General features: G+C 31.3%; 2 protein-coding genes across 2 annotated transcripts; one reads left to right on the top strand and one right to left on the bottom strand.

The window, feature by feature from the left end:
* Positions 1-1,146: 1,146 nt before the first annotated feature.
* LOC137828119 (sec-independent protein translocase protein TATB, chloroplastic) lies at positions 1,147-6,644 on the bottom strand. Its single transcript, XM_068634566.1, has 6 exons — positions 6,275-6,644; positions 6,080-6,201; positions 4,300-4,359; positions 4,076-4,208; positions 1,520-1,663; positions 1,147-1,425 (listed from the first exon to the last, which is right to left on the bottom strand). Exons 1-6 carry the CDS (start codon positions 6,468-6,470, stop codon positions 1,355-1,357), a joined length of 726 nt encoding a protein of 241 aa, XP_068490667.1. The 5' UTR covers positions 6,471-6,644; the 3' UTR covers positions 1,147-1,354.
* Positions 6,645-11,799: 5,155 nt separating this feature from the next.
* On the top strand, positions 11,800-15,459 carry LOC137828557 (uncharacterized). Its single transcript, XM_068635177.1, has 2 exons — positions 11,800-12,003; positions 13,970-15,459. The coding sequence occupies exons 1-2, from the start codon at positions 11,920-11,922 to the stop codon at positions 15,323-15,325; spliced, it is 1,440 nt and encodes a 479-aa protein (XP_068491278.1). The 5' UTR covers positions 11,800-11,919; the 3' UTR covers positions 15,326-15,459.
* The last annotated feature ends 10,165 nt before the right edge of the window (positions 15,460-25,624 follow it).

Here is a 25,624-nt window from a genome sequence, read left to right as displayed (position 1 = left end):
TCTAACGGGAAATTGAGAAGTCGCAGTTATTGTTCATATCCATTATTCTATAAATTGTCAAACTTCTATTAAATCATAATATGTAGCAAGATTCAAATTATAAAGGAAATATATTTAGGGTGTAATACAAAAAACTCACGGTGTAGGAAAAACTAACGTATATCCATGGCTATTAAAAAAATTGAAAAAAAAAACGAAATATAAGTCAATAACATGATTTTAAATGCAAATTAGTCTATTAAAAATATAAGTTCAATAATATAAATTTAAATAAAAATTATTCCCTTCAAAAATACAAAAACATCAAATAAAACAAAACTTAAAAATTTCATTTGATATTTTCTTCTGCAACAACTTCACTGTGATCATTAGTTTTGAAGAACATAAAGGAAATAAATTATTAAAATGATCTTATCAGTATAAATTCTTAATTAAAAATTAATTTAACATTCCATATAAAAACATTTATAAAATCTCATGTAGATAGAGACATATTTGCTAGTAAAATCATAGTTGCCACGGGGACGCGGTAAAGTAAAAGTTGTTTCTTCCTACACTTTCATATTTTCTCCTGCATCCCCATAGACGATTTTATATAAAAAAAAATACATTTTAAATTTCATAATCTGAAAATATACTCTTTTTTTATTTACTTCAAATTGTAGAATCCTTATGGTAATTTTAAATTCAAAAATATTTTCGGATTCCATAAATAATTTTTTTTCCTTTAAAAAAACTAAATTACAGAATTTAAAAGATTTTCTCGAATCTAAAATTTTAGATTTCATAATTTAGAATGTATTTTTTTTAAAAAAATCATTGTAAATTATAGAATCCGAAAGATACCGATTCTATAATCTGAAACTTTTCCTAATTATGAAATAAAAAAAAGATAAACAGAATAAAAAACATTTTTGATATTTTAAGAAGTATGGGGATGTTACAAGAAACTAAGAAAGTATGGAGGCAAAAAGTCGTGTCTGCAAATAGCGGCTAGCTATTCAGGATATTCGATAAACACCCATTCCGGAATGTTATGCACAGATATTCGGAATTATAGAAATATTTGTGATCCCTGTAAGTGTATTCATGAATGAAACCGTAGCAATTCCTTAATGCATATGATCATATTTTTAAGAGAAAGACTGGTGATAATCAGCAATGCTTAGTCATTAACTACAATACAATACACTGAGAAACACAGTACTTGTGCATGGTATTCTCCGTTACATAATTCTAATATGACTACCTGGTAACAAAATTGCGTGATCCTTCCCATCACTCACACCAATAGTAGTGCCACATTCAGGACACAAGTGATAACTGGATTAGTTACTTTTAACACCCTCTATCCCTATGAATCCACAGGCAACGTCCCACTTTCTGGCTTCTGCGGTGGAGGCACACCACTGGCTGTTTCCTTAGCTGTTCACATCAAGAATAAGCAACCATATCAAACTCAGGCAAAGATAAAAAGGGTGGAAAAAAGTATAAAAAAAATGCCACAGAAAAGACTAACCAGGAGGCTGGATTTCAGGCTCCTCCTGGCGTTCCTTGGGAGCAGTTTGCCCCTCCTGTTGTGCAGCAGATGCCTTCAACTGCTCCTCTGTAATCTTAAGATATTCCTCAGAGCTGTATGCTTTGGTAGGATCTGGCGTTCCATCTGCATTATCAGAGATATAATTATATTCTGGTATTTGACATCTGTTCTGTATATTGGCAAATTCACACTGCCATTAAAAACCAAGCATGTCATCATGATAGGCAGAAACAATCATAATTTATTAACCATGCATTTGTTCAGTCATAACAAAAGAAAAAACTCTTCCACCGTGTTCATGCAATTATTGCTATGCTCCATTTGGTAATAGGAACCATTCAGATGTTAAAAAGGAAGACTTCAATCTTGTATTAGAGAAAGGGACTAAACAACCCACTGAAACAGAATTCACACTACAACTGGGTGCAGGGGTATCAAAGTGAATGCAACCAATAAGCTAGTGAATGGACAACTCCACACACAAGCATTGAGTCCCCAAATAAGTGTGACAAAATCGGACCAACCTCACTCTGTAATACAATATATTAATTATACTATTATGTATTGTTAAAGAGTAAAATAAAAGAAATATAAACTTAATAATATGTATTTCAAAATTAACAAATTTAATGAGTAAATACTTAATTTAGTCCTTGAAAAAGATTGAGACGCTGACTGATTGGTCACTGAATAAAATTTTCACAGAAATGGGTCCTTCCATGTATCTTAGTAGAAGTTTTTTCAGTCAGTGGGATTCTTAGCAGAAGTCCACCTCAGTAGAAAACACATTTCTCCCTTCTACGTGGCTTATGGCTAGATGCAAGACGATAAATTATTCAACGACTCACTTACATAATTTTTTTTTTATTAAGGGACTCATCAATCAGCATCTCAATCTTTCAGGAACTAAATTGAGTATTTGGTCCATAAAACAACCTTATCTTCCTTCACATTCCCAGGCAATCATCCAAACCATTCCCTGTCTCCTCAACAATCCGAGCCAAACCAAACACTACAAACAACAATCTTAGATCACAAAACAAAGCATCAACCTCAACAAGATTTAAACGCAAAACACCAACATCATCACCAAGCTTAGTTCTTTCTTCCCCCTCCACTTTGGCCACAACCTCAACAAGTCCCTCAGGTACACCCCCTTTTAAGGCATGGTCATATGTCGCCTACTCCAACACCACCACCAAATCCTCCATTTCGACTACCACCACCACCACAACCTCTGCCTTCAAATCCTTCATATCCACCCCCAACTCCTCCACAACCATGACCATTTCCACCTCCACCCCACCCCTGTAACTACCATTCCCTCCACCGCCACCACCCCCATAGGCATGCAAACGGTGAAGAACCACCCTCTTCTCACAAAACCCACTAAGCTTTCTGGCCTGGCAGCTGATAATTGCAAAAACAAAAGCAAGTAAACGTAAAAGTAATTTGGAGAAATGAGTACTATTGTATATTAAGACAATGCTTTATGAATTTAAGAAAAGAATGTCCCCTTACATATATATAATATATAAATGTTCCACCGTTCCTTGCCACATCATCCATCCATTTAACAATCCCTCTAACGGAAGGACTAACTGCCAACAGTTTATATTCAAGGACTTGTTTACATAAATTTTTTATCAGGACTTATCAGTCAGCTGCTCAATCTTTCACGGGCCAAATTGAATATTTACTCAATTTACAATAAATACAATATCATGTTGTATAAAATGTTCCTTATTAAATAAAAAATGTTTTATTATTAATATTAAATAGTTTAAAAACTTATACTTTAAGAGAATATTAAACCAAAACTGGACTGGGACAACCAAAACACAACCCGACCTAAAAAATACACCATGTCTATTTTCAAATTCAAACCCATCCAAAATCAACTTTGGGTCAGGTTGGGCTGGAGGGGTTGGGTTGGGCAATGCTCACCCCTAGAGAAAGACTCACACACAGTGATCAAGCTCGGGTGGAAGGAGCCTCTGATGCCTAAAAAATATTGGGTCTTTAGCAACCAAATCAACTTATCACTGTCCCCAAAACTGTTGGAAATTTTCATATACAACAGCAGTTGTATCAAACCAAGCCTTGGGTAAAATTTGGTGGTGTGGTGAAATACTTCACTCATGTATCTCGTACAAAACTTCACTTGTTAATTTCACTGAAGGTAGGAGGAGGATTGACTCTTTGGGTGTAGTCTTATGTTCTTTTTCCTTGTAATTTTCATTTCTGTTCTTGTATTCTAAGAAAATTCTAGAATATACAGAAGCAGGTTCTCTGGGTTTTTTCCCATTTGTATCAGTTTTATTTTCTGGTTCTTATCAACTCAATGGCTGATATGGTTGATTAAGATCATTGTAGTTGTAATGTGAACTTAATTGTATGCATGCATAAGATGGTACTTCTATGAGGTAGACCAATCATACACTGTATAAGGATAAAAATATTGTCCAGATTTAATACTTCTAAATTCCAGAGCAAATAAATTTAAATAAACAAAAATGATACCAGATTACTCACTAGGGTCAACAGTGGATGATGGTGTTGATCTGGTATTGCTTGCATTGGAGTTGTATGAGTTTTGGGTTGGACTTAAATTGTCATCAAGACCAATCTCCCGTTCAAGTGTAGTCTTAAATTCCCTTGAAACATCCTAAAAGGGGGGAAATGACAAGCAGTAACAAAAAAGTATCTATCTAGTGGAATTGCATAAAATTTTACTATTAAATATTTTTAGCACCAACCTGAAGCTCTCTAATGGTGGGTTGAAACGCACGCAATGTTTTTCCCAGATTTCGTGCAACCTGCATTCAGTTATTCATTTGAATCCCAGGGGGTTAAGAATAAGGGAAAAAAGATTACCATCCTTACCTACAACATCAAACATTTTGCAAGATGACATAAATAATGTATAAGGCCTATCCAGTAAAAGATGGAGCACCAACTATCTGAAGTTAATCTCATTCAGTAATAACTATTAGAGAATATAGATAAATTCTGCAATCTAAGTGGCAGGGAGCAACCTATTATCTTTTTATGGTTTCATGGTATATTCCAGTTCTTTTAAACTGGAGGGAAGGGAACCCATCCTATCACATTACGTCAAAACACAATTTAGTAGACATTTACATTAAAGACTTAAGGAATCTAATTCAGACCTTGCGAAAAAAATAATCTGGAATAGTATTTTCATAATATTTATTCCACTTATGTAAACCCCTTTCAGCTGATGTGTAAATTTTGACATTTTTGTTCAAGAAACAAGGGCACCAGCGATGGCTGATAGAGAGCCTGATTATTATAAACTCTGTGCACATTATAAGTAATAGGTATGGTGCAATGGTCCACGTTAACCTTCAATTACAAAACATGAAACAACAGGATTCTTCAAGTCTCTTGTATGCTATGTTACACACATTCACTTTGCTGAACTACATTTTAGAAAAATAAAGCCTTTTGGTTGGTTATCTGCATTGTAGAACATGTGCTATAACTATTTTCAACAAAGATAGAGCTTAAACCCTAAACTTCCTATCAGTTCAACCAGATGAAGTTTAAGACGAATAAAAAACTAGAGTAGAATTTTAAACATGCATCCCCTTTTGCTGTTGCTTAGCGGAAAGAAAAATAAAGTCTGAAGTAGTTTGATTCAAATAAAAACATGAAAAACATTAACTTTCAAGCAGATTGGATAAACAGACTTACAGGTGATTACTTTAAGCAATGAGAAAGATGATGGATCTCTCTGCCTAAGTTGATTGGACGTATTGACATTTGATAAGCCAAAGAAAAACTTCTTTCAAAATTCACCAATTGTTAACTTTTTTTGTCATTTTGGAGTTTAAACACTTTAGGATTGGTAAACTTTCTAATGTCTATTTCATGTAAAGCAATGAGCCTGATCCGTATCCTTTTCGTTTCGTTCACAAAGTAGATATGATATGTTTCTATGGGTTTTAAGATAATAAAACCACTCTGGGTTCTACACACTAAACTGCTAGGAAGACTGGTTCCTTCTCGAGGCACCAAGGTCTTCATCGCATAGTGACAAAAGCTTCAATGTTTGCTTTCCCCATTTTCATCACTGAAATTGAATTTCATTATTTCCTGTTTCAGCACATGGTATTGACAGCTTGTACTTTATCCATCCTCAACCTCCACTCAGCAGCTCAAGCATTTAGAAAGACCAATTCCATAAAAATTGGAAGTACTGAGAAATTTTATCATTCAGAAATTTAAGGGTTTTGGAACTATTATTTAAAAACTTTCTCCCTTGGTACAATCAAACTCATTCAACTATTGGTCCAGGGTCAAAACCCTTACATTGGTACCATTGCATCTCTCGGACTAAATTCAAAACAGTAAAGCCATTCAACATTCTTAAATTAATAACAATAGGCATAGTTTTTGCAAGTTGCCAACTACAAAAGAGATCAAACATTAATTACATAGGCAAAATCATTCAAAGTTCTTCCAACACAAAAACGACACAGAAAAAGTTGCATACATTTCAATCAAACTCACCTCAGCAAGACCTTTAGGACCAAAAACCAACAAAGCAACGACCCCAATTACCAAAGCTTCAGGAGCTCCAACCCCAAAGAGAGAAGCGTAAACCACCATACCCTTACACCCTCCCTTTCTAGCTGCAAATTACTATAATGAGCTCAACAAACATGAAAGCCAAAATCCTCACATGTTATATGATGGTTTTGTTACCTATGTGAAGAAGAGGTTTTGGTTTAGCAGAGATACCCAAATGCTTTAAACCACTCCAAGGCGAGAAAAGGCCTCGACCCAGTGGAGTGAACATTGAAGAGAGATGAAAAGCTTGGAACTTTGTATGTGACACTGCACAATTCCCCAGCTTCGGACACAACATTGATGAAGAAGCCATTGCCAAGGATTGTGTCATTTCTGGGACACTGATTTTCTTTTAAGAAATCGATGAATGTTGAACAATGAACGACTCTCTGCCTAGCCCGCACAAACAATCCTATCTGTAATTCAATGGTCAACTCAAAGAAGATTTTGTTTCCAATTTTCCCAAAATTTGTGATGAAAATTATTGTATTTTTACTGAAAGAATTTAAAAATAATCGTTTTCTTTATTTTTAAACTCACATTGATTTCTTTAAAATTGTATATTTAGGTTGTATATAAATTAGTTTTAGTTTATATTTTTCTATTTAATATTTTCTCTAAAAAAATCTTAGGGAAAAGCTTCTTCAAATAAATCATAGTTTCTTAATCAGAATTTATATTAACTGCTTGTTAATTTTTGCTTTCAAAATAAAATATCTGAGCTTAATAATGTGGAGATCTTCTTTTTTATTTTCCCCAATGTTCATAATGAAAATTACCTTGCACGCACGAAAAAATGACACAAAGTTTATACAGTACAATGGAAAGTGATTTTTTTTTGATAAATTAATGTAAATAAAAAAAATGATTTCATCATGCAATAACTAACTTTTGGTATTGGTACTTATAAATAAAGGTATTTATTTACTAACCTTAAGCCAATTAGAATTTATATTAAATTATATACTTTCTAAAATATAAAAAATGAAATTTCAAAAAAATAAACTGAAATTGCAAATCAAGAATTTAAAGGGAAAAATCATAACTTAGTTGTTTTTATACTATTATTAATTTGGATTTTTATTATTAAAATAACTTTTAACTATTTGTTATCATTATGTACTATTTCATAGGATATTTTTTCAGTAAACTTGTTTTTTTATTAATAAAAAATTAAAATGTACATTATTTTATGTTTCAATATATTTAAAAATATTTGTATAATAAAATATTTTCGAACTACTTGACAGTTTTTTTCATTGACATGTTTACCAAAAAAAGAAAAGAGGATGTCAATGAAATAAACATTGACAATCCTGCACCATATATCACATCCAATTTTAATACAGAAAGACCAAAATGACCTTAAATAAAATGAGTTAAAAATACATCTCGGACTTCTTTCAGATTATTTTTTTAGAAATTTTTTTCAGAACGAATTTTTTATATTGTGATTTTTTTTTCAAAATGGGATTTTAATTTTTGTTTTTTGATTATTATTTCCAAAACAATAATCTTTCCTAATTTTTTTTAATGTATTATTTCTATTTTGGAATTTCATTTTCAGAATGAAAAACATTTAAAAAAAATTAAAATTATGGGTGCACGTTTAAAAAGATTAAGTGTAAGAAAAATTTGTCAAAAACATTTTACATCTTTTATGGAGTTACAAGAAGAAAGCATGGAGGTGGAGGTGCAAGAAGAAAGCATCAAGCTCATCTCCACAGCATATTGGGCTGGCAATACGGCATTCAAAAGCCCATCACCTCCAATTGTCCATAGCTGCTTCTTCTTACACCTTCATACCTTTTTGTGTCACTTCCATAAGTTTTTTATATTTAAAAAAATACTCTTTTTTTAATATTTCATATTACATAATTTGAAATTCTTTTTCTAAATCTAGAATTAGCTTCCAAATTATGTAATTTGGAAGCCTTTTGTGATTAGCTTCTGAATTACATAATCTGGAAGTCTTTTCTATACATAAGATTAGCTTCTGGATTATGTAATCCAAAAGTTTTTTTTTTTTCAGATGTGTGATTAGCTTTTGGATTATATAATCCAGAAGTCTTTTCTAAATATGAGATTGACTTTCGGATTATGTAATCCAGAATATATCCAGATTACATAATTCATAGACTTATTTCAAATTCAAAAAAGAGTTCCGAATTTTACAAATCTAAAGAACACTTTCAGATCCAAAAACATCTTCCAAATTATGTATGGGAGTGACACAATAAAGGATAAAATGGTATTTACACATTTAGTATGGGTGTGGCGCAAGAAGGTATGGAGGTGTAGGAAGAAAGATTTTTCTCGCACCCTAACAAATTTCTTCCTGCAACTCATCCTTTTTTTAAGAAGACTGTTTTACCCATTTTAAAAAGGACTTTCGGATTGTTCTTTCTAAGATATTTTTGAAACATATCCAGAACATATTTTATTAATTCCAGATTTATCAATTTGAAAATAAAAAAATGTGTTCAAAAAAGATATTTGCTTATGAAACTCCTATTATGAGTCATCCAAAACTGTGAAAGGATAATTTTAGTATTTTAAATGTAGAGTGCTTGAAAAAAAATGTGGAAGTGTAGGAAGAAACTCCCACCTTTCTAATGCTAACAACATATTTTTATTTACTGATTAACTTTTAGAAAACTAAAAATTCATAAAAGAATTTAATAAATAAGAATTTAAATTAATAGTTTTTTACAATTAATAAAAATAATTAAGAATTTATTTAAAATTACATTACTACCCATTTCTAATTAAAACAAAGACAATGCTCCTAAAAAGGAAATAAATATGCTTTGGAAAAAATAAAGCAAACAAAAGCATCCAAGGGCTTAAACACATAATTTAAAATAAAAAGGGCATAATTCCCATTTTAATGATTTTACAAATATTGCTACTCAAATTTTGTTTCGATATTTTCTTAATGATTTGAAGAAAAAAATTGATTTAGATTAATGAAATCATAGTTTGAGAACTTCTTCACTCTCAATCTCAATCCTTTGGTATTGATTTTCTTTGTTTTCACAATATCGAATGAAGAACCTAAACCCTACAAAAGCACCACATCTAATGGACCCACCAAATAAATGAAGTAGCTTAGTGAATAAAAGTGGTTTTTTCTCTTTATCATTTTAAAAGTTAAATCTATAAAGTGAAGCAAACATATAACCCATCTTTATCTTTTGAAGTAAAAGTTAAATGTAATGTTTAAAAGTAAAGGGATATGATATGGTTGAAGGGTGTGCCACTATCTCTCAATCAGAACCTGCGCACGTGCAATTCATAACTATCTTCTAAAAGTATGCGAAAAATAAAATAATAAAAAAAATTGAGAAACCAATTTAGTATATTTTGTATATTACTGGAGCAAAAAATACATTTATACTGAAAATTCTAGGAAGAGTTGTTCTGTCATTTTAACTTAAAGATGAATGGGATGAATTTATTTCAAATTATAATATCAAATAAAAAAGTTTATTAATCTGATTCGCTGATTTTTTTAATCTATTTTAATTCAATAATTTAGAGATTAATCTAGTCATTTTTTAGCTTTGCTAATTGGAGTTTTCAATAAAAATATGATTTGAGAAATGGAATTTATAGAAGTGTATCCCTCTTATGTCATCTTCTTCTAGAAAGAGGAGTGGATTTGGGTGGGGATGGTTGTGATACTTTTTATTTATAATTTTTGTTTTAGAAATTAAAAAAAGAATAGCGCAAAAAATTTAAAAATATTTTTAATTAATTAAAATATAAAAAAGTAAAAAATATTTTTTTGGAGATAAAATATATTTTATTTGTATAGTTTTTACATTTTCCTTTTTTCTATTTTTATTTTTACTCATCTGAACTAGAGAAAAAAAAAGTATAACTTTTTTCCGAATTTCTTCTAAACTTTTTTATAATTACTTCCAAAAATATTCTTAGCCACAATGTTTAAGTTGCACAACTAGGTTATAATGTATTCTGCTTTGATAATTGAGAGTGCAAGAACCAATTGATTTTTTGAAGTCCATGATATTGCACCACTACCAAGACTTAGATATATTTTTTTTCTTATTTTTACATCTCCTATCCAATTACTATCACTATAACCATCAAGATTTACTTTGGTATTAGTATAATAAAAAAACTCCAGTCAAATTAGCTTTAATGTGACATATAAGTCTTTAATTATCTTGAAAATTACATATGTTTATTTCATAAAGTTGCTAAGCAATCCTACCCCAAATACACTATTTGACCTTGTTGGAGTCAAGGTTAGACTTCCAATCAAACTCTTATAGTAGGTTGAATTTACTCTCTTATCATCAATTTTTCTTGTCAATTTCAATTTTTCGTTACTTGGTGTGAAGACTAACTTTGAATTATTCATCTTAAACTTCTTGACAATATGTTTATTTTGACATACAAAAATTTCATTATCTTGTTGAATAACTTCAATGCCTACAAAATAAAACATTAGACCTAAATGTATCATTTCAAAATTCTTTGTCAGAGTCTTTCTAAATACTACAACCATCTTGATATTGTTGCTAGTAAAAATTAAATCATCAATCGATAATGTGCTCAAATGATAATTTATGAAAGTGATTTTGCACAAAGTAAAAATCAATCTTATTGTAGCATTCAAACCATACAACTTTTCAACATATACTTTTTCTTTTAAATTGTACCATTAAAACAAACAAACTTAACATCCATTTGATATATCTTTCAATTCTTTTAGGTTGAGATAGAAATAATCATACGAATTATATAAAAATAATCAATATTTAATTTTTGCTTATACTTTTGCCACCAATTTTACTTTAAAAAAACTAATTTTCTTAACACTTGGTATTATAAACCCACACATCAATTTCTTATCTACTGACAAATTTATCAACTCATGTATATTTATTTTCTTGCATGAATAAGAACATCCATGACAGTATGCAAATAAAACAAAATTGTTAACAATTTTTTTTATTATAAAGCTTCATCAATTCAAAACTTAATGAACTAAAGTCATTTTTCTATTACAAATTTAAAAGTTATAAGATATTTTAAAGCTGACTGTTACACCTACTAATAGTTTAAGTATTTTAAATATATAATAGGTACTAAATAAAATATAAGTTTTTAATTTGCTAATACATTTAGCAGTTTTAGATCTTTCTATTCAATGTTTTTAAAATTATAGTAAATTTTCTTAAAATACTATTTAAAACTAAAAGCCAAATTTTCAAGAATTTAGTTCAAAAAATAGTTTGATTTATACAAAGAATGACTCAGCTTGCTATGATAGTTTATAAAATTAAAAAAAAAAGTTCAATTGAGTTCATTAAAATTATATTTTTAATCCAATGTAATTTGAGAAAATTATTTTTCTAATTTAGTTCAGTTTGCTAACAGTTATTTAGTTATATATATTGAATCAAACCAAATTATTACATTGTTAGTTAACTATATACAATGACATATTTTCTTGTTACTATTTATATTTAAAAAACACACAACTTAATAGTTAATTAAATTCTTTACCAATAATATATAAATGATGAAGAAGTGATTAAAAGATATGTAATTTTTTTTTATATAGAAATTGTGACGTATGGATGGAAGTAACGTGTGTGATGTCCATTATTTAACCTCATGAAAGAGAGAGTTTCATTGCTCCATCGCATGGCATCATCCCTTCTTTATTTCTTATTTTTGAGATCAACAACGCTCAAACATTGTAGCCGGAAACTCTGTTTCCGGTCGCTGCAAAACCCCTCACCATGTCAACAGTGAACAACACCGTCAATGCGGCGGCGTCGGCCATAGTAACTGCTGAATCCAGAGTCCAACCTGCCACCTCACCGGTCCTTTTCTCTCTCTTTCTATTTCCATGACATGTTAGTAGTATTGGGTTATTACATTAGTATACATGAGACTAAATGTTTTGCTTTAGGTTTCATTCATTCTTCTAATTAGTTCGGTTACCGAGAAACTGCGCTCAAATTGAGATCTTGGGTTTTGTGTTCTCTTTGTTCACTTTTCAATTTCCACAGTGATGATGAAGGAATCAAAAGAAGGTCTAGTCTTGGCTGACTTTGTGCTGGGTCAAAAATTTTCTGTTTACCTTTTTCCTTTTTTTAAATTTATTATTATTATTATTGATGGCTCTCAAAAAGTAGGAAATTAATGTGTTAAAGATGGGTGTGTTCTTTTGCCGGCTAAATTATGAGTCCTGCTAACTTTGATTTCATTATGAACATTAACAATTTGCTTCTTTGGGGGAGTACTTCAATCTCATTAGGGACATGTATAATGCATGTATCTTTCGTAATTATAACTCTTTTCAGTTCAACTAGTACTTACTATTTTTAGGATTTTTTACCCTTTTTGAAGGCATTGAACATGTGACCTTTTGATTTACATCCATGATTTTCTTGCCTTACCTTTGCTGATGATTTTGGATTTATTTCTAAAGATCATCATGGTAATAAGGTAATTCCAAGGCAGATTAATGGTATGTCTGGGTTACCATGCATTCAATTGTGAGAATAGGTTGCTCAAATCAAAGTAACTTTTCCTGTTAATCTCGTACATTCAGATATTATCTCATACATGCTTTAAGACTATGTTTGGATTAAAGTATGAAATTAATAAATTCTAATGCAACAAATGAATAAAGAAATAATGTTGCTTTTAGAATAAAGTATTTTTAAACTTTTCTAACTTTAATCCAAACATTCAGTCAGTCACTAGTGATTACCTGTGAGTGGCCTTTCTAACAGTCATTCTATCACATGTTTAGCATCTATCAAACTGTTATTTGTTATTAATACATTTTTCAGACCTTTGTTACATATTCAGTAAGCTTTCTTTATTTTTATGGTCCTGTTAGTTCTCAGAAACTTACATTTGGAGAACCATCAGAGATAGGTGAATTGGGTTTATGTTTAAAATTGGCAGACACAATTTGTTCGGGCAACTGTTTGCAGAACTGTAAATACAATGAAAATAGATTGGAGGAAGGAAACTCTGTGTTATTTTTGGGTTAAATTTGTTTTTAGCAGTGTTGAAATAGTGATCCCAATATAGACCAAGTCTTCCTCATGCTGCTAGAAAATTACTTTATCCAGTATTGTGCAATGGGATGATAATAATAGATGTCATATACTTGGCTAATAGGGAGACAATTTTTTTTGTTCTAATGTTTCAAGTCCTGCTTTACTCGATGCTATTTCTTTCCTTTTACTTCTAACTACTGCTGATGTTATTGCTTCATATACTGTGGAAAGGTTGGTGTTGGCATTTGAGTTGGGTTGCCTGTTGATCCTTTGGGTACTAATAATGCATATGCAATGCCTGGTGTTTATTAGTCAATATGTTGGATGCTTTGACAGGCATTGGGAAATGAACATCTTTATATGGCTTTCCCTACAATGGTTTAATGGCATTAGGCACTATAGAAATTTGTAAGTGACAAATATAGGTTTTTAGTTTCCTCCAGCCAGTGTATCTGGACTAGCTATCAGAAAATTAACTATTTGTTCTCTCCTTATCTGTGCATTGTCTTCACTTTGGAAAAAGTAAGTTTTGATGAAACATTACACCATTATTAGTTGTGTCTCAGAAGTATGTTTTCTCTCTTCTCTAAATTTCTTTCACAAACTTTTAATTAATGGAAATCGTTTCACTCAAGTTGATTTAATGTTTAATGAAAAGATCAACAGTTTCCCTGCTGAAAAAATTATATTACATCATTGCTATTGACAACTGAATTCGTGATATAATTTGGTTTGAGCTTTTAATATAGATCCGTTTCTTTATTAACTGCAGAAAAAGCGTTGGGGAAGCTGCTGGAGCTTATATTGGTGTTTTGGACCCCATAAAAATAGCAAGAGAATTGGCAATGCTGTCCTTGTTCCTGAACCCGTTGAACCAGCGGGTCAAATTGGATCTCATCTTGCTACTGCAGCACCAAATCCTTCAACAGCCGTTGCAATGCCATTCATTGTCCCTCCCTCTTCACCTGCCTCTTTTCTGGAATCTGATTCTTCATCTGCCACTCAATCACCGGTTGGATTATTCTCTCTCAGTTCTCTCAATGCCAATGCTTCTTGTGGACCTGCATCCATTTTTGCTATAGGTCCTTATACCTACGAGACCCAGTTAGTCTCACCGCCTGTATTTTCTAACTTTACGACTGAACCATCTACTGCTCCTTTCACTCCACCTCCTGAATCTGTGCAGCTGACGACACCATCATCCCCTGAAGTGCCATTTGCTCAATTGTTGACATCTTCTTTAGACCGAGATTGTAAAGATAAAGGTACAAATCAGAGGTTTGCATTATCCAATTATGAGTTTCAACTTTATCAACAATACCCCGGAAGCCCTGGCCCCCAACTTATATCACCAGCATCAATAATTTCTACTTCTGGAAGTTCTACTCCTTTCCCTGATACACACCCACTTCTTGAATTCCATAAAGGGGAAGCTTCAAACCTCTTGGGCTTTGAACACTTCTCGACACATAAATGGAATTCGAGACTTGGATCTGGATCTTTGACACCAGACAGTACTGGGCAAGGTTCAGGACTAGGCTCAGGATCTTTGACACCTAATGCTGTTAAGCTAGTTTCAAGCTCTGGCTGTTTGACACCTGAAGGTGTAGCACCAACTGCTAGAAATGGCATCTATGTTGGAAAACAGACTTCTGAGTTAACACCCCTTGCAAATTCTGAGAACGAGTGTCAACCCAATGCAGCATTAGTCGATCACAGAGTTTCATTTGAATTGACTGGGGAGGATGTTGCAAGATGTCTTGCAAATAAATCAGGGTCTCCATTGATTGGAAACATCTCAGGGTCTTCTCAGGGTGCACTGGTTGGAGAGCCTGTTGACAGAGAAAGGATACACAAGAACTCTGATAGTGACTGTGATTTGTGTTCAAGGAAAACTTCAAATGATAAGCCTGAAAATTCTCCTGGAGAAGGAGAGGAGCAGTGCTGTCTAAAGCATAACTCTTCTAGTTCTTCCAAAGATTTTAACTTTGACAGCAGAAAAGGAGTTGTTTCTGATAATCCTGCCAATGCCTCGGAATGGTGGACTAACAAGAAAATTGTTGGAAAGGAAGGTAGCTCAAGCAACGGTTCGGCATTTTTTCCAATGTTACAGTCAGAAATCATTTAAAGATATAGTTCATTGCAGTAGGACTTAGGAGCTGCATCCCTCAAACTTTTAAATAATAGAAATAAATTTTTGGTGGTATTTAATCAAGACTATCTAGAATTTAATCAAATGACAACAAAATTTGGTGTTTTTAATGAAGTTATTACTTATATATTATTAATGTGTATAAAATCTTTAGAACCTACTTTTAAACTCTTCTGATATTTATAATCATACTTCAAAACTTATATATGATTTGTGAGTTTTTAAATTTCGAATGATGAACTTGGTTTGAAATTAAATAATATGAAAATTAATGTGAACCATAAATGCGTTAATGATGGTAAAAAGATATGAAAAACAAAATAATGATTTGCTAATAATGTACCTACAATGTAGGATTTAATTAAAAATTTAAAAACATTTTAGAGATCAAAATGACTATAAGTGTATCAGAGACTCTTGTAGATGCAAAAAAAATATTTTGATCCTTACATTCTTAAATATTAGCTTCATGATTGGAGAGGACAATAGGTGAGAGATTTGTTACGATTTAGAGTTTGATACTTCCATTATCATTTTCTTTCTCTTAGACATCTTGGTTAGTGGCTTATGGGAATATACTTTAATCATTGACCTCAAATTTTAAACTGGCTAAATTTTTTGACATACCCAAATACAAATAATGAAGATATAATTTTGAACTTTTTTGTTCAAATATAGCAGTAGGAACAAAAAAAAAAGTGTTAATAATGCATTGAATGCATATAAAGAAATATTATTTAGTTATTAAATGATTGAAAAAAATGTTTGATTTATTTTTTCATAAAAAATTTATTATTTTCATCATTGACTCTAATTTTGAATGTTTGTTAAAAATCCCATTATATTCTTTTAAATTTATAGTATTTTCAAATCTTTTAAACTCTTAGAATGTATATTTATTAAAAAATTAATACACTAAAAAAAATAGTATTTACCAACAAATTTTTATCAACATACCTGAATTCATAGGTAATTTCAGCATTACATACGAATATTATCAATGAATCTAAATCCGTAGATAAATTTAGCATTATCTACGAATTGTCTACGGATATCTGTAAATCAATTCAATATTACCTACCGATTATTACTATCAAATCTTTATCCATAAGTAAATTTTGCATTATTTACATATTTTACTCACGAATAAATATTCAAAAGTAAATTTAATATTATTACTAATATAAATATTTTTATTAACAACATTAATAATATTAAAAATATAAATAATTTTAATAGTTTTAAATTTTTTAATAATATAAATAATAATAATAATAATTATATACATAATATTAAAAATATTATTATAATATGAATAATTATAAAACTATAGTTGATATTCATAAATAGTAATAAAAATAATATTAATAATACTAATAATATGAATAATATTAGTAATAATAATATTAATAATATTTAATTGTATTAATCATATTTAATAGTATTAATAATATTATTATGATAATTAATTATGTTATTAATTTGAATAATAATATGATTGATATTAAATATAAAAGTAATATTAATAATATTTATATTATTAATTATATTAAGATTAATAAATATAAAAGACAATAAAATTTGACTGGTGTAATAGTTAAAAAAAATTTGGTCATTAAAGAGATTTTGGTTGTTAGCTACAAAATTCTTTCATAGATATATTGATTTTTTCTTGTAGTGATAAACAGACTTTTAAGCTTAACTTAATTATATAAAAAAAAAGTAAGGTTTGGGTTCATTTATATATTATGAAATATATGTAGTAAATGTGAGATATCTACCAAAAATTAAATTAAAAAAAAAACTAATTATGAATTTCTTTTAAAAAATCTGAAAAAGTCATAATATGGTTGCATATTCTGTTAAAATTTACAAGTAAAATAGAATTGTGAAATTTCAATTTTTATGTACCTTCGTTTAATCTGTATGATTCAGAATAAAAAAGACTTTTCCATTACAGAATCATTAGCATACTAGATGAATATCTTAAGGTACTGTTCTTAGTGCTCTTCATTGTGCCTTGAGGAAATGGCACTAAATAGATAGGTGAGTTGAGAGACACAGCCCTTGTAATAGTCTCTGGGGATCCAAACAATCGAAGTATCTTTGTTTAGACTATTAGTTTGGTGTAGACTTTAAAATTACAAACTCCATTATATATCAAATTTTGGCACAAAACAACCTAATTCAGCGTAAACATATATCATTTTGGATTATTTTTTTTAAGATTGTTTATTGTATTGTGATTTTTCCTCTTTAAGGTCTAATATTGTTCTGCATTTTCATGTTTTTATTTTACTGAAATGTTCTGTCACCCCTCCTTGTCTGCCTCAAATATGATCATGTTAGTTTGGTAAGGGGTATAAAAAACATTGTAAAGTGTAACTAATTTGATTAACATTAATTAATGGTGAGATGTAGAGGTTAGAGGGAGAGAGGAAAAAGAAGAAAAATGACATAATTAATGGTACCATCTGCACTATTTAATAGACTAGAGCATGGCCTATATGGACCAATATGCTGCTGAAGTTTGCAACAAGTTGTTCTGGCTCATCATTCAAACTTCAAATTGATTTCTCTTGTAAACCCCAAGAAAGTGAAAAATGAAAAGGTGATTTTATCTGATGGCACGAGCGAGGGAACCCTTTGTAGTGCTTTTTGTGTATGCTTGCTTTCTCTTTGTTGTTTGTTCTTGTTTTTGGTGTCTCTTTCTCGGTCCACAAATAGTTCCCAAGAGGAAAAATATATTTCTATTTCTTTGTCCAAATGAAAGGTGCTCTGTTTCGTTTTCCACAATCTGCACACTTGAATGGTTGTGAATAGCCCTACTTATCCTAAGGTAAACAACATGTATTCATTTCGTTGTTTCTAGCAACCAGCATTGTCACTTAAAGCAACCTAAAGATTCATATGCACTCTATACAAAATTCAGACATACTTCTTAAATGGTGTGTTCATGTATCCAACACGTATCAGACACTGACACGCATATCACATGTATCGGTGAAGTGTCAAATTCAAAAAATATTTATTGGATCTCGACAATTTTTAAAGAGTTTTAACATAGCTTTAAAAAAGAGATAATTTTCTAAGAACTCATAACTTATTTTATAAGTCATAATATATAACCTATTCTTTCTCTCTTACTCTCTCGCTACTACAACTGTTCCTTTATGCTTTTGATTAGGGTTCACTTTTCTTTTTGTTTTCTCTTGGTTTCTTGCATTTCTAAATTGAAGCATCATGTAGGGCAGAATATCTACTACACCACCGATTGTAATATGGTATGAGAGCTCTTTGAATGAAGAGCTCTGTTGCGCTTCTCTGATTTTGTTTTCCTTCTTGATATTCTTGTTGTTTCTTTCTGTTTTCTTGCACAAATTTTAACTATTTTCATATGCAGATAATGTTTGACGAAAACCCTACATTGTCATCTTCATTAAAGCAACCAACAAACAATTTTCTTTATCTACACCCTCGTGAGAATCCCGCTACCTCACTGGTCTCGCCCGTTCTCGATTCAACCAACTATCATTTGTGGAGTCGATCCTTCATCACAACACTCAACACCTAGAACAAAGTAGAGTTCATCCTTGGTTCTCACCCATGCCCGCAAAAAGACGATCTCACGTTCTTGACCTGGTCACAATGTAACAATATGGTTGTTTCTTAGTTAATGCACTCCGTTTCTATCCCTATTAGGCAAAGTGTTATTTGGATGCATGTAACTCTTGATATCTGGAATGATTTAACAAGGAGATTTATCTCGTATTTTTTATTTACAACTTGAGGGATTCTCTTTAATCCAGGGTGATTTGTACTGTTATTGAGTACTTTACAAAATTGTGTGTTATTTCGGATGAATTAGAGAATTCCAGACCTAACCTTGTATGTACATGTTCGATGAAGTGTTCTTGTTCTATTAATCTTGTTATAAATAAATGAAAATGTGAGGATCATGCTATGCAGTTTCTAATAGGACTAAATTATCAGTATAATAATATTTGTTCTCATGTTCTACTCATGGACCCTATTCTGCCAATATCCAAAAAATTTCTTTGGTTGTACAACAAGAAACACAATTATCTATTGTTGTGCCTATCCCCAATCTTCGTAGTCTTAACAATAGTTGCACTACTCATTCCAATAATATTTTGTGCACTTTTTGTGGAAAATATGGTCACACAGAAGCTGTTTGTTTTTGTAAAGTTGGTTTTCCCACTACTGATGTCAAAACTTCAAAAAAAAAAAAATTATATTGTAAAAGTTTGTACCTTTTGTAATCACATTGTTGATACGTGTTACCAAAAACATGATTTTCTTCCTGGCTACAAGTTTAGTAACAGAACACCTCAGGCTCATAATCTGGTTACCACTAATGTTGTTTCTTTTGAGCCTTTTTCTAAAGAATAGGAGACCAAGGATATTCATCTTACCTCAGAGCAGTGCCAATTCTTGACTGACATTCTGTGCCAACAAAATCTTGGAGATCCCACTCCTCAAGCAAAAATGTGATCACCAACATTGAACAGTCTTCAACAGGTAAGTCTCTTCCCCTTTTATCTGCAATTAAAGATTCTTGGGTTATTGACTCGGGTGCCACTGATCATGTTTGCCACAACTTAAATGTTTTTACTACTTGCACTAAAATTAAACATGTTTTAATAAGTCTCCAAATGGTCAAACTGTTTATGCTACATATTTTGGTTCAGTTCAGTTTGTGCAAAATTCTATCTTTCTAATGTGTTATATGTGTGATGAGCATATATTTAGTCACACTCACTAGCCTTATTCATAGATTATTGGACTATAATAATAAATAAATTCATTGTTTTAATTAATATTCTTGTAATTAGGTTTATTTGGGCCTTAACTATTATTATTGTTAATTTTGTGTTTTTAGAGTAAATTATCCAAAGGAAGCATCTACCTTTATGAATGAGCCAAATATGCAAAAGTCCAAGTTGCTTCTTTGAATCAAAACAGGAAACAAATTCTGAGGAGAAGAAAGAGAAAATAAAAGCTACAAGATTCTAGAAACAGAATTGGAAGTAAATCTTCTGCAAAATAAAAAGAATTATGGAAAGTGAAAACTGTTTACAAAATCTAAACTGCAATATTTTCCCAAGATCCTTGGAGCAGAAAAGCCTATAAATGGACACAAGCATCAAGGAGAAAAGGAAGAGCTTCATAGGGGTTTCTTAGTTTATTTTCTTCTTTGTAATTCTTTTGTTTTGCCTCCGCATGGAAGGTTAAACCTTTTTGGTTGATTCCTTTGTAATTTCCCATTGAGTTATGAGGTTTTGTTCAATAAAAGTTTCATTTTTCAATTCTTTATAGCAGTTGTTTTTATTGTCTAATCTTCTGGAAAACTAGTTTTTGTGAGAGGTTGTACTTGAACGCATGATTGAGAGTCTTCCTTATCTTAAAATTTGGTTTCTTAGTTAGTTCGTATTGTTCTAATTAATTTCTTGGGCGCATGATTCAAGAGAGAGGAGGTTAGCATTCCCATAGAGTATACGAATGGAACAAAGTGGGTGTTGATTAAACCAATAGACGCATGTTTTACTGGTGAGTTTCAGTTGAGTTAGATTGGCGCATGTTCAATCTGGTTTAACTCTGTTGGAGGATAGAAAAGATTAATCTTTAGAGAACCTGTGTAGAATTCAATGGTGGAAGAACTTGGGGATCAACCGCTTTTTATTTTCTATTTCAATCTCTTTTATATTTTCTGCACAACTATCTTAACTCTTTTTTATTATTATTGTTTTTGCTAACTTTTATTGCTTACAGATAGATTCTAAACCCTGATGAACTGATTTTACTATTGGATTCGTTGGGAGACGACTTGGGGACATTTGTCCACAATTATATTATCATCTCTCTAGTGTTAGACAAGTCTACGCTAGAATCATATTAATTTGATAGCAAAACGACAACTATCAATGTGTCTCGGTTTCATTTAAAGTTGATATATGTTTCTAAATTCTCACTGCAACTTAGATGCACTTGAACTTTCACCTCTACTCAATGTATTATACAGGACAATCTATCCCGAGAGAAGATTGGTATAGTTAAAGTCATTGTTGGCTTATCTCTTTACTTATTTACCTGTTTTTCGAAGCTTTACACCACACACTTTTGCTCCTTTTATTAATTGTAATATTAAGGACAAAACTTTGTGGCACTATAGACCGGGGCACCCTTCACATGAAAGATTACATGTCTTAAGCCAACAATATCCTTTTATTACTATTGATAAACTTCATATCTGTGACACTTGTAATCGTGCAAAACAAAGGAAATTGCCTTTCACTCTCAGTACTATTGGTACCTTTGTTGATTTTGATATTTTACATTTAGATATTTGGGGACCTTGTCCCATCACTTATAGGCAAGGTTTTCGTTATTGACTATTGTTGAGGATTACTCTTGTTATACTTGGATTATCATACTGCATAATAAATCTGAAGTTCGTAATCACATAATTAATTTCTTGGCTTTTGTTGAAAATCATTTAAAACCACCATCAAAACCATTCAAGCTGATAATGGTGTAGAATTTGCTATGTCTATTTTTTTTTTGTTTCAAAAGGAATTACACATCAAACTTCTTGCATTGAAACACCACAACAAAATGATATTGTTGAACGAAAAGATCAACACATATTAAATGTAACTCGCGCTTTATTTTTTCAAGATAATCTTCATCCTAATTTTTTGGAGTTTTGTTGTTAATCACGTTATTCTATTAATCAGTTCCATTCCCACTCTCGTGTTCAATAATCTTACTCCTTATGAAAAGCTTTTTGGAAAACCTTATGACATATCTTTTCTAAAATCTTTGGTTGTCTTTGCTATGCTAGCACTATTACTGCAGTAGAATAAAACTGAATGATAAATCTGTTAGAGATATTTTTCTTGGTTTTCCGCACAATACAAAAGGTTATATTTTCTTGAATTTGAAGTATCATAGCATAAATATATCTCGACATGTGATCTTTCATGAAAACTACTTTCCATACAAATTGGATTGTGGTCTCACTAGGGTCCTCAACACTTTATCACTCTCTATTCTTAATGAATATAATTCTGCATATGTTTTTTTTTTATACACCTCCTCCCGAGTCGCCAGTATCTGACCCTGCATCCAGAACTGCACCTCTAACAGAGCGACCAGATCCTGCTCTTCCACCTAGCACTCCACTTGATCTCTCGGCAATCAACTCGATCTCGCAAACAACCTGTCTATCTTGAAGACTTTCACACTGCCAACACTATTGTAAGTAAACAATATCCAATCCATAATTATTTATCCTATAGTTCTTTATCTTTTTCCTTTAAAACTATTATTTCTTCCATTAACTCTCACCATGAATCACGTTCCTACACTGAAGTGCTTGTTGGCAATCTGTCATGCAAGTTGAGCTTCAAGCTCTTGCCACTAACAATACCTAGCAGCTTACTCTTCTTCCCCCAGGAAAGGAAACCATTGGCAGCAAATGGGTATACAAAGTCAAACACAATTCTGATGACACTATTGATTGTCATAAAGCACGATTAGTTGCCAAGGCCTCACCTAATTCGAAGGCTTAGATTTTTTAGACACCTTTGCACTTGTTGCCAAACTCACCACCCTACGTTTACTCCTTGCTGTTGCCACCACTAAAAACTGGATTTTAAAACAACTTGACGTTAATAATGCTTTCCTTCGTGGTGATCTTCATGACCCCTCCCACTGGCCTCCCTCTTCCTTCTCCCCAACACGTGTGCAAGCTTCAACGCTCTTTATATGGTCTTTGTCAAGTTGGCCGCCAAAGGTATGCCAAGCTCTCCTCTTTTCTTTTATCCCACCAATACTCTCTTTTTACTGTTGATCATTCCTTTTTCTTAAATATACTGATAACAAACTCACTGTCATTCTTGTTTATGTTGATGACTTGGTCTTAACTGGTGATGACATGGAGGAAATTATTGCCATCATTGCTTCTCTTCATCACCACTTCAAATAAAAAACTTAGGTAATCTCACCTACTTTTTAAGTCTTGAAGTTTTTCGTAACAGTGTCGGTCTGCACCCCAGTCAACACAAATATACATTTGACCTCCTCCAAGAAACTGACATGCTTGACTTTGCACCCGTGGCCACTCCAATGACTCACACCTCCCACCTTTCTCCTGATCAAGGAACCCCACTTAATGTTGTAGTCACTTCTCAATACAGAAGACTTCTTGACCGCCTCATATACCTGACCAACACTCATCCAGACATCGATTTCGCTGTCCACAATCTCGTCCAGTATCATCAACAAGTCTCTCGTCTCCTTCGATACCTTAAAGGAAAAACTGGTGATGGCCTCTACTTTGTCCAAAACAACACTTATCAACTTTGTGGTTTCAACGTCTCTAATTAGGCCTCATGCCCCGCCACATGGAAATCTGTCACATTCTATTTTTTAGGAAACTCTCTAATCTCTTAGAAGTCAAAGAAGCAATAAACTGTCTCTCGCAGCTCTTCTGAAGCTGAGTATAGAGTTATGGCCACCACTACATGTGAACTGCAATGGTTGACCTATCTTCTTCAGGATCTTCATCTTCCTCTTTCCCAACCTGCAACTTTATATTGTGACAACAAGTTTGCTCTTCAAATTGCCTTCAATCAAGTTTTTTATGAACGCACCAAACACATTGAAATTGACTGCCACTTGATTCGTGAAAAGTATACTGGTTTATTGAAACTGCAGCCCATCACTTCTGCTATGCAAGTTGCTGATATTTTCACAAAGGCAGTTACTTCTACACAATTCTGCACTATGAAAATTCAAGTTGGGCATGACAAATATCTATTCTCCAGCTTGAGAGGGGATGTTAAAATAACTTATTTTTGTTGCCTCTTTTTATTTAAGTTGTTAGGCCTATTTAAGCCCATCTTCTTCTTTTTTCTTATTGCCATATGTTTAAGCAAAGGTTTTCTTATAAATACACCATTGTAATTTGCTTATTGACACACAAGTGAAATATATTTTCATTTTTCTTTTCTTTCATCTCAGATTCTTTCTCTCTTACTCTCGCTATTGTCACGGTTCTCTTAAGCTTTTGATTAGGATTCACTTTTCTTTTTGCTTTTTCTTGATTTCTTACATTTTTATATTGAAACATTATCTAGGACGGAATATCTACTACACCATCTCGATTGTAATATATATTTTTTATTAAGAATATTTTTATTTAATTTTCTCATATTTTCATGTAATATGAAATTTGTTAAATTTTTTTTTTAAATGAATTCAATTAATGTGTGTTTGTCAATGATAATCTCATATCATAACATAAATATTTAATATATAAATTTGTGTATCGATATTTTATATTTTAAAGATTACACGTTATTTTGTCGTGTTTGATGTCTATGGAGTATTCGTGATGAACTTTTTAATAATTAGCTTCCATAAACTTTTACCATGTACATGATTCTATCACCAATTACTTCAATTTTATGTTCCATTCAAAAGAATTTCAGTATTCACAACATTGTACAATGGTATCCCTCAAGAATGTAAAGAATCAAGCCAGAATATAGAATATGCTTAAAGATGTAGAAGATATAAATAAGTGTTGCTTCTCAAGATGTAGAAGATAAAAAAATTCTATGATGAAGAAAGATATACATATTAATATTTATATTTAGTTATTGATAATTATTTACAAATCTCCTAAATGGAAAAACTTAATTAAAAATCCTAACTAAAACTCTCACTTGAAACCTTAATTATACATACATATTTTGAATTCCAATAATACGAACTAAACAAAGAATTTAGACAATTGTACCATACTTTATTAAAACAATTGTACCCCCAACCCAACATTGTCCCCGTAATGAGACACATAAAAGCAATACTCTTTTACAAAAGATAATTAAACGAAATTACAGTTACTTTTGTTAGGTTCAACACAAATTTCTTTATGTCGTCATTGTTATCCTTTCTTTTGCAGAGTGAAAAAAAACCCCATGATGGTAAAAGTCACTAATGATTTAAATTTACAAAATAAAGAATAAAAGACTTAGGTCAATTCATATTAATATTATATTTTCTTCAATAAACCCACAAAATAATTACTAAAAACCAAATATATGTTTAATTATCTTAATCATGGACGAAATTAAAATTAAAATTTTTGTATTGATATTTTTTGTTTACACTAGAAATAAAACATGTAAACATGTTGAATCAACTATTTACTCTAGAATTAATAAAATGACTTTAAAAAGGAAA

The sequence above is a fragment of the Phaseolus vulgaris genome, chromosome 7 (assembly GCF_000499845.2).
Source record: "Phaseolus vulgaris cultivar G19833 chromosome 7, P. vulgaris v2.0, whole genome shotgun sequence".
NCBI lineage: Eukaryota > Viridiplantae > Streptophyta > Magnoliopsida > Fabales > Fabaceae > Phaseolus > Phaseolus vulgaris.
The sequence above is the reverse complement of the archived record's forward strand: the minus strand, read 5'-3'. Positions and strand labels throughout refer to the sequence as shown.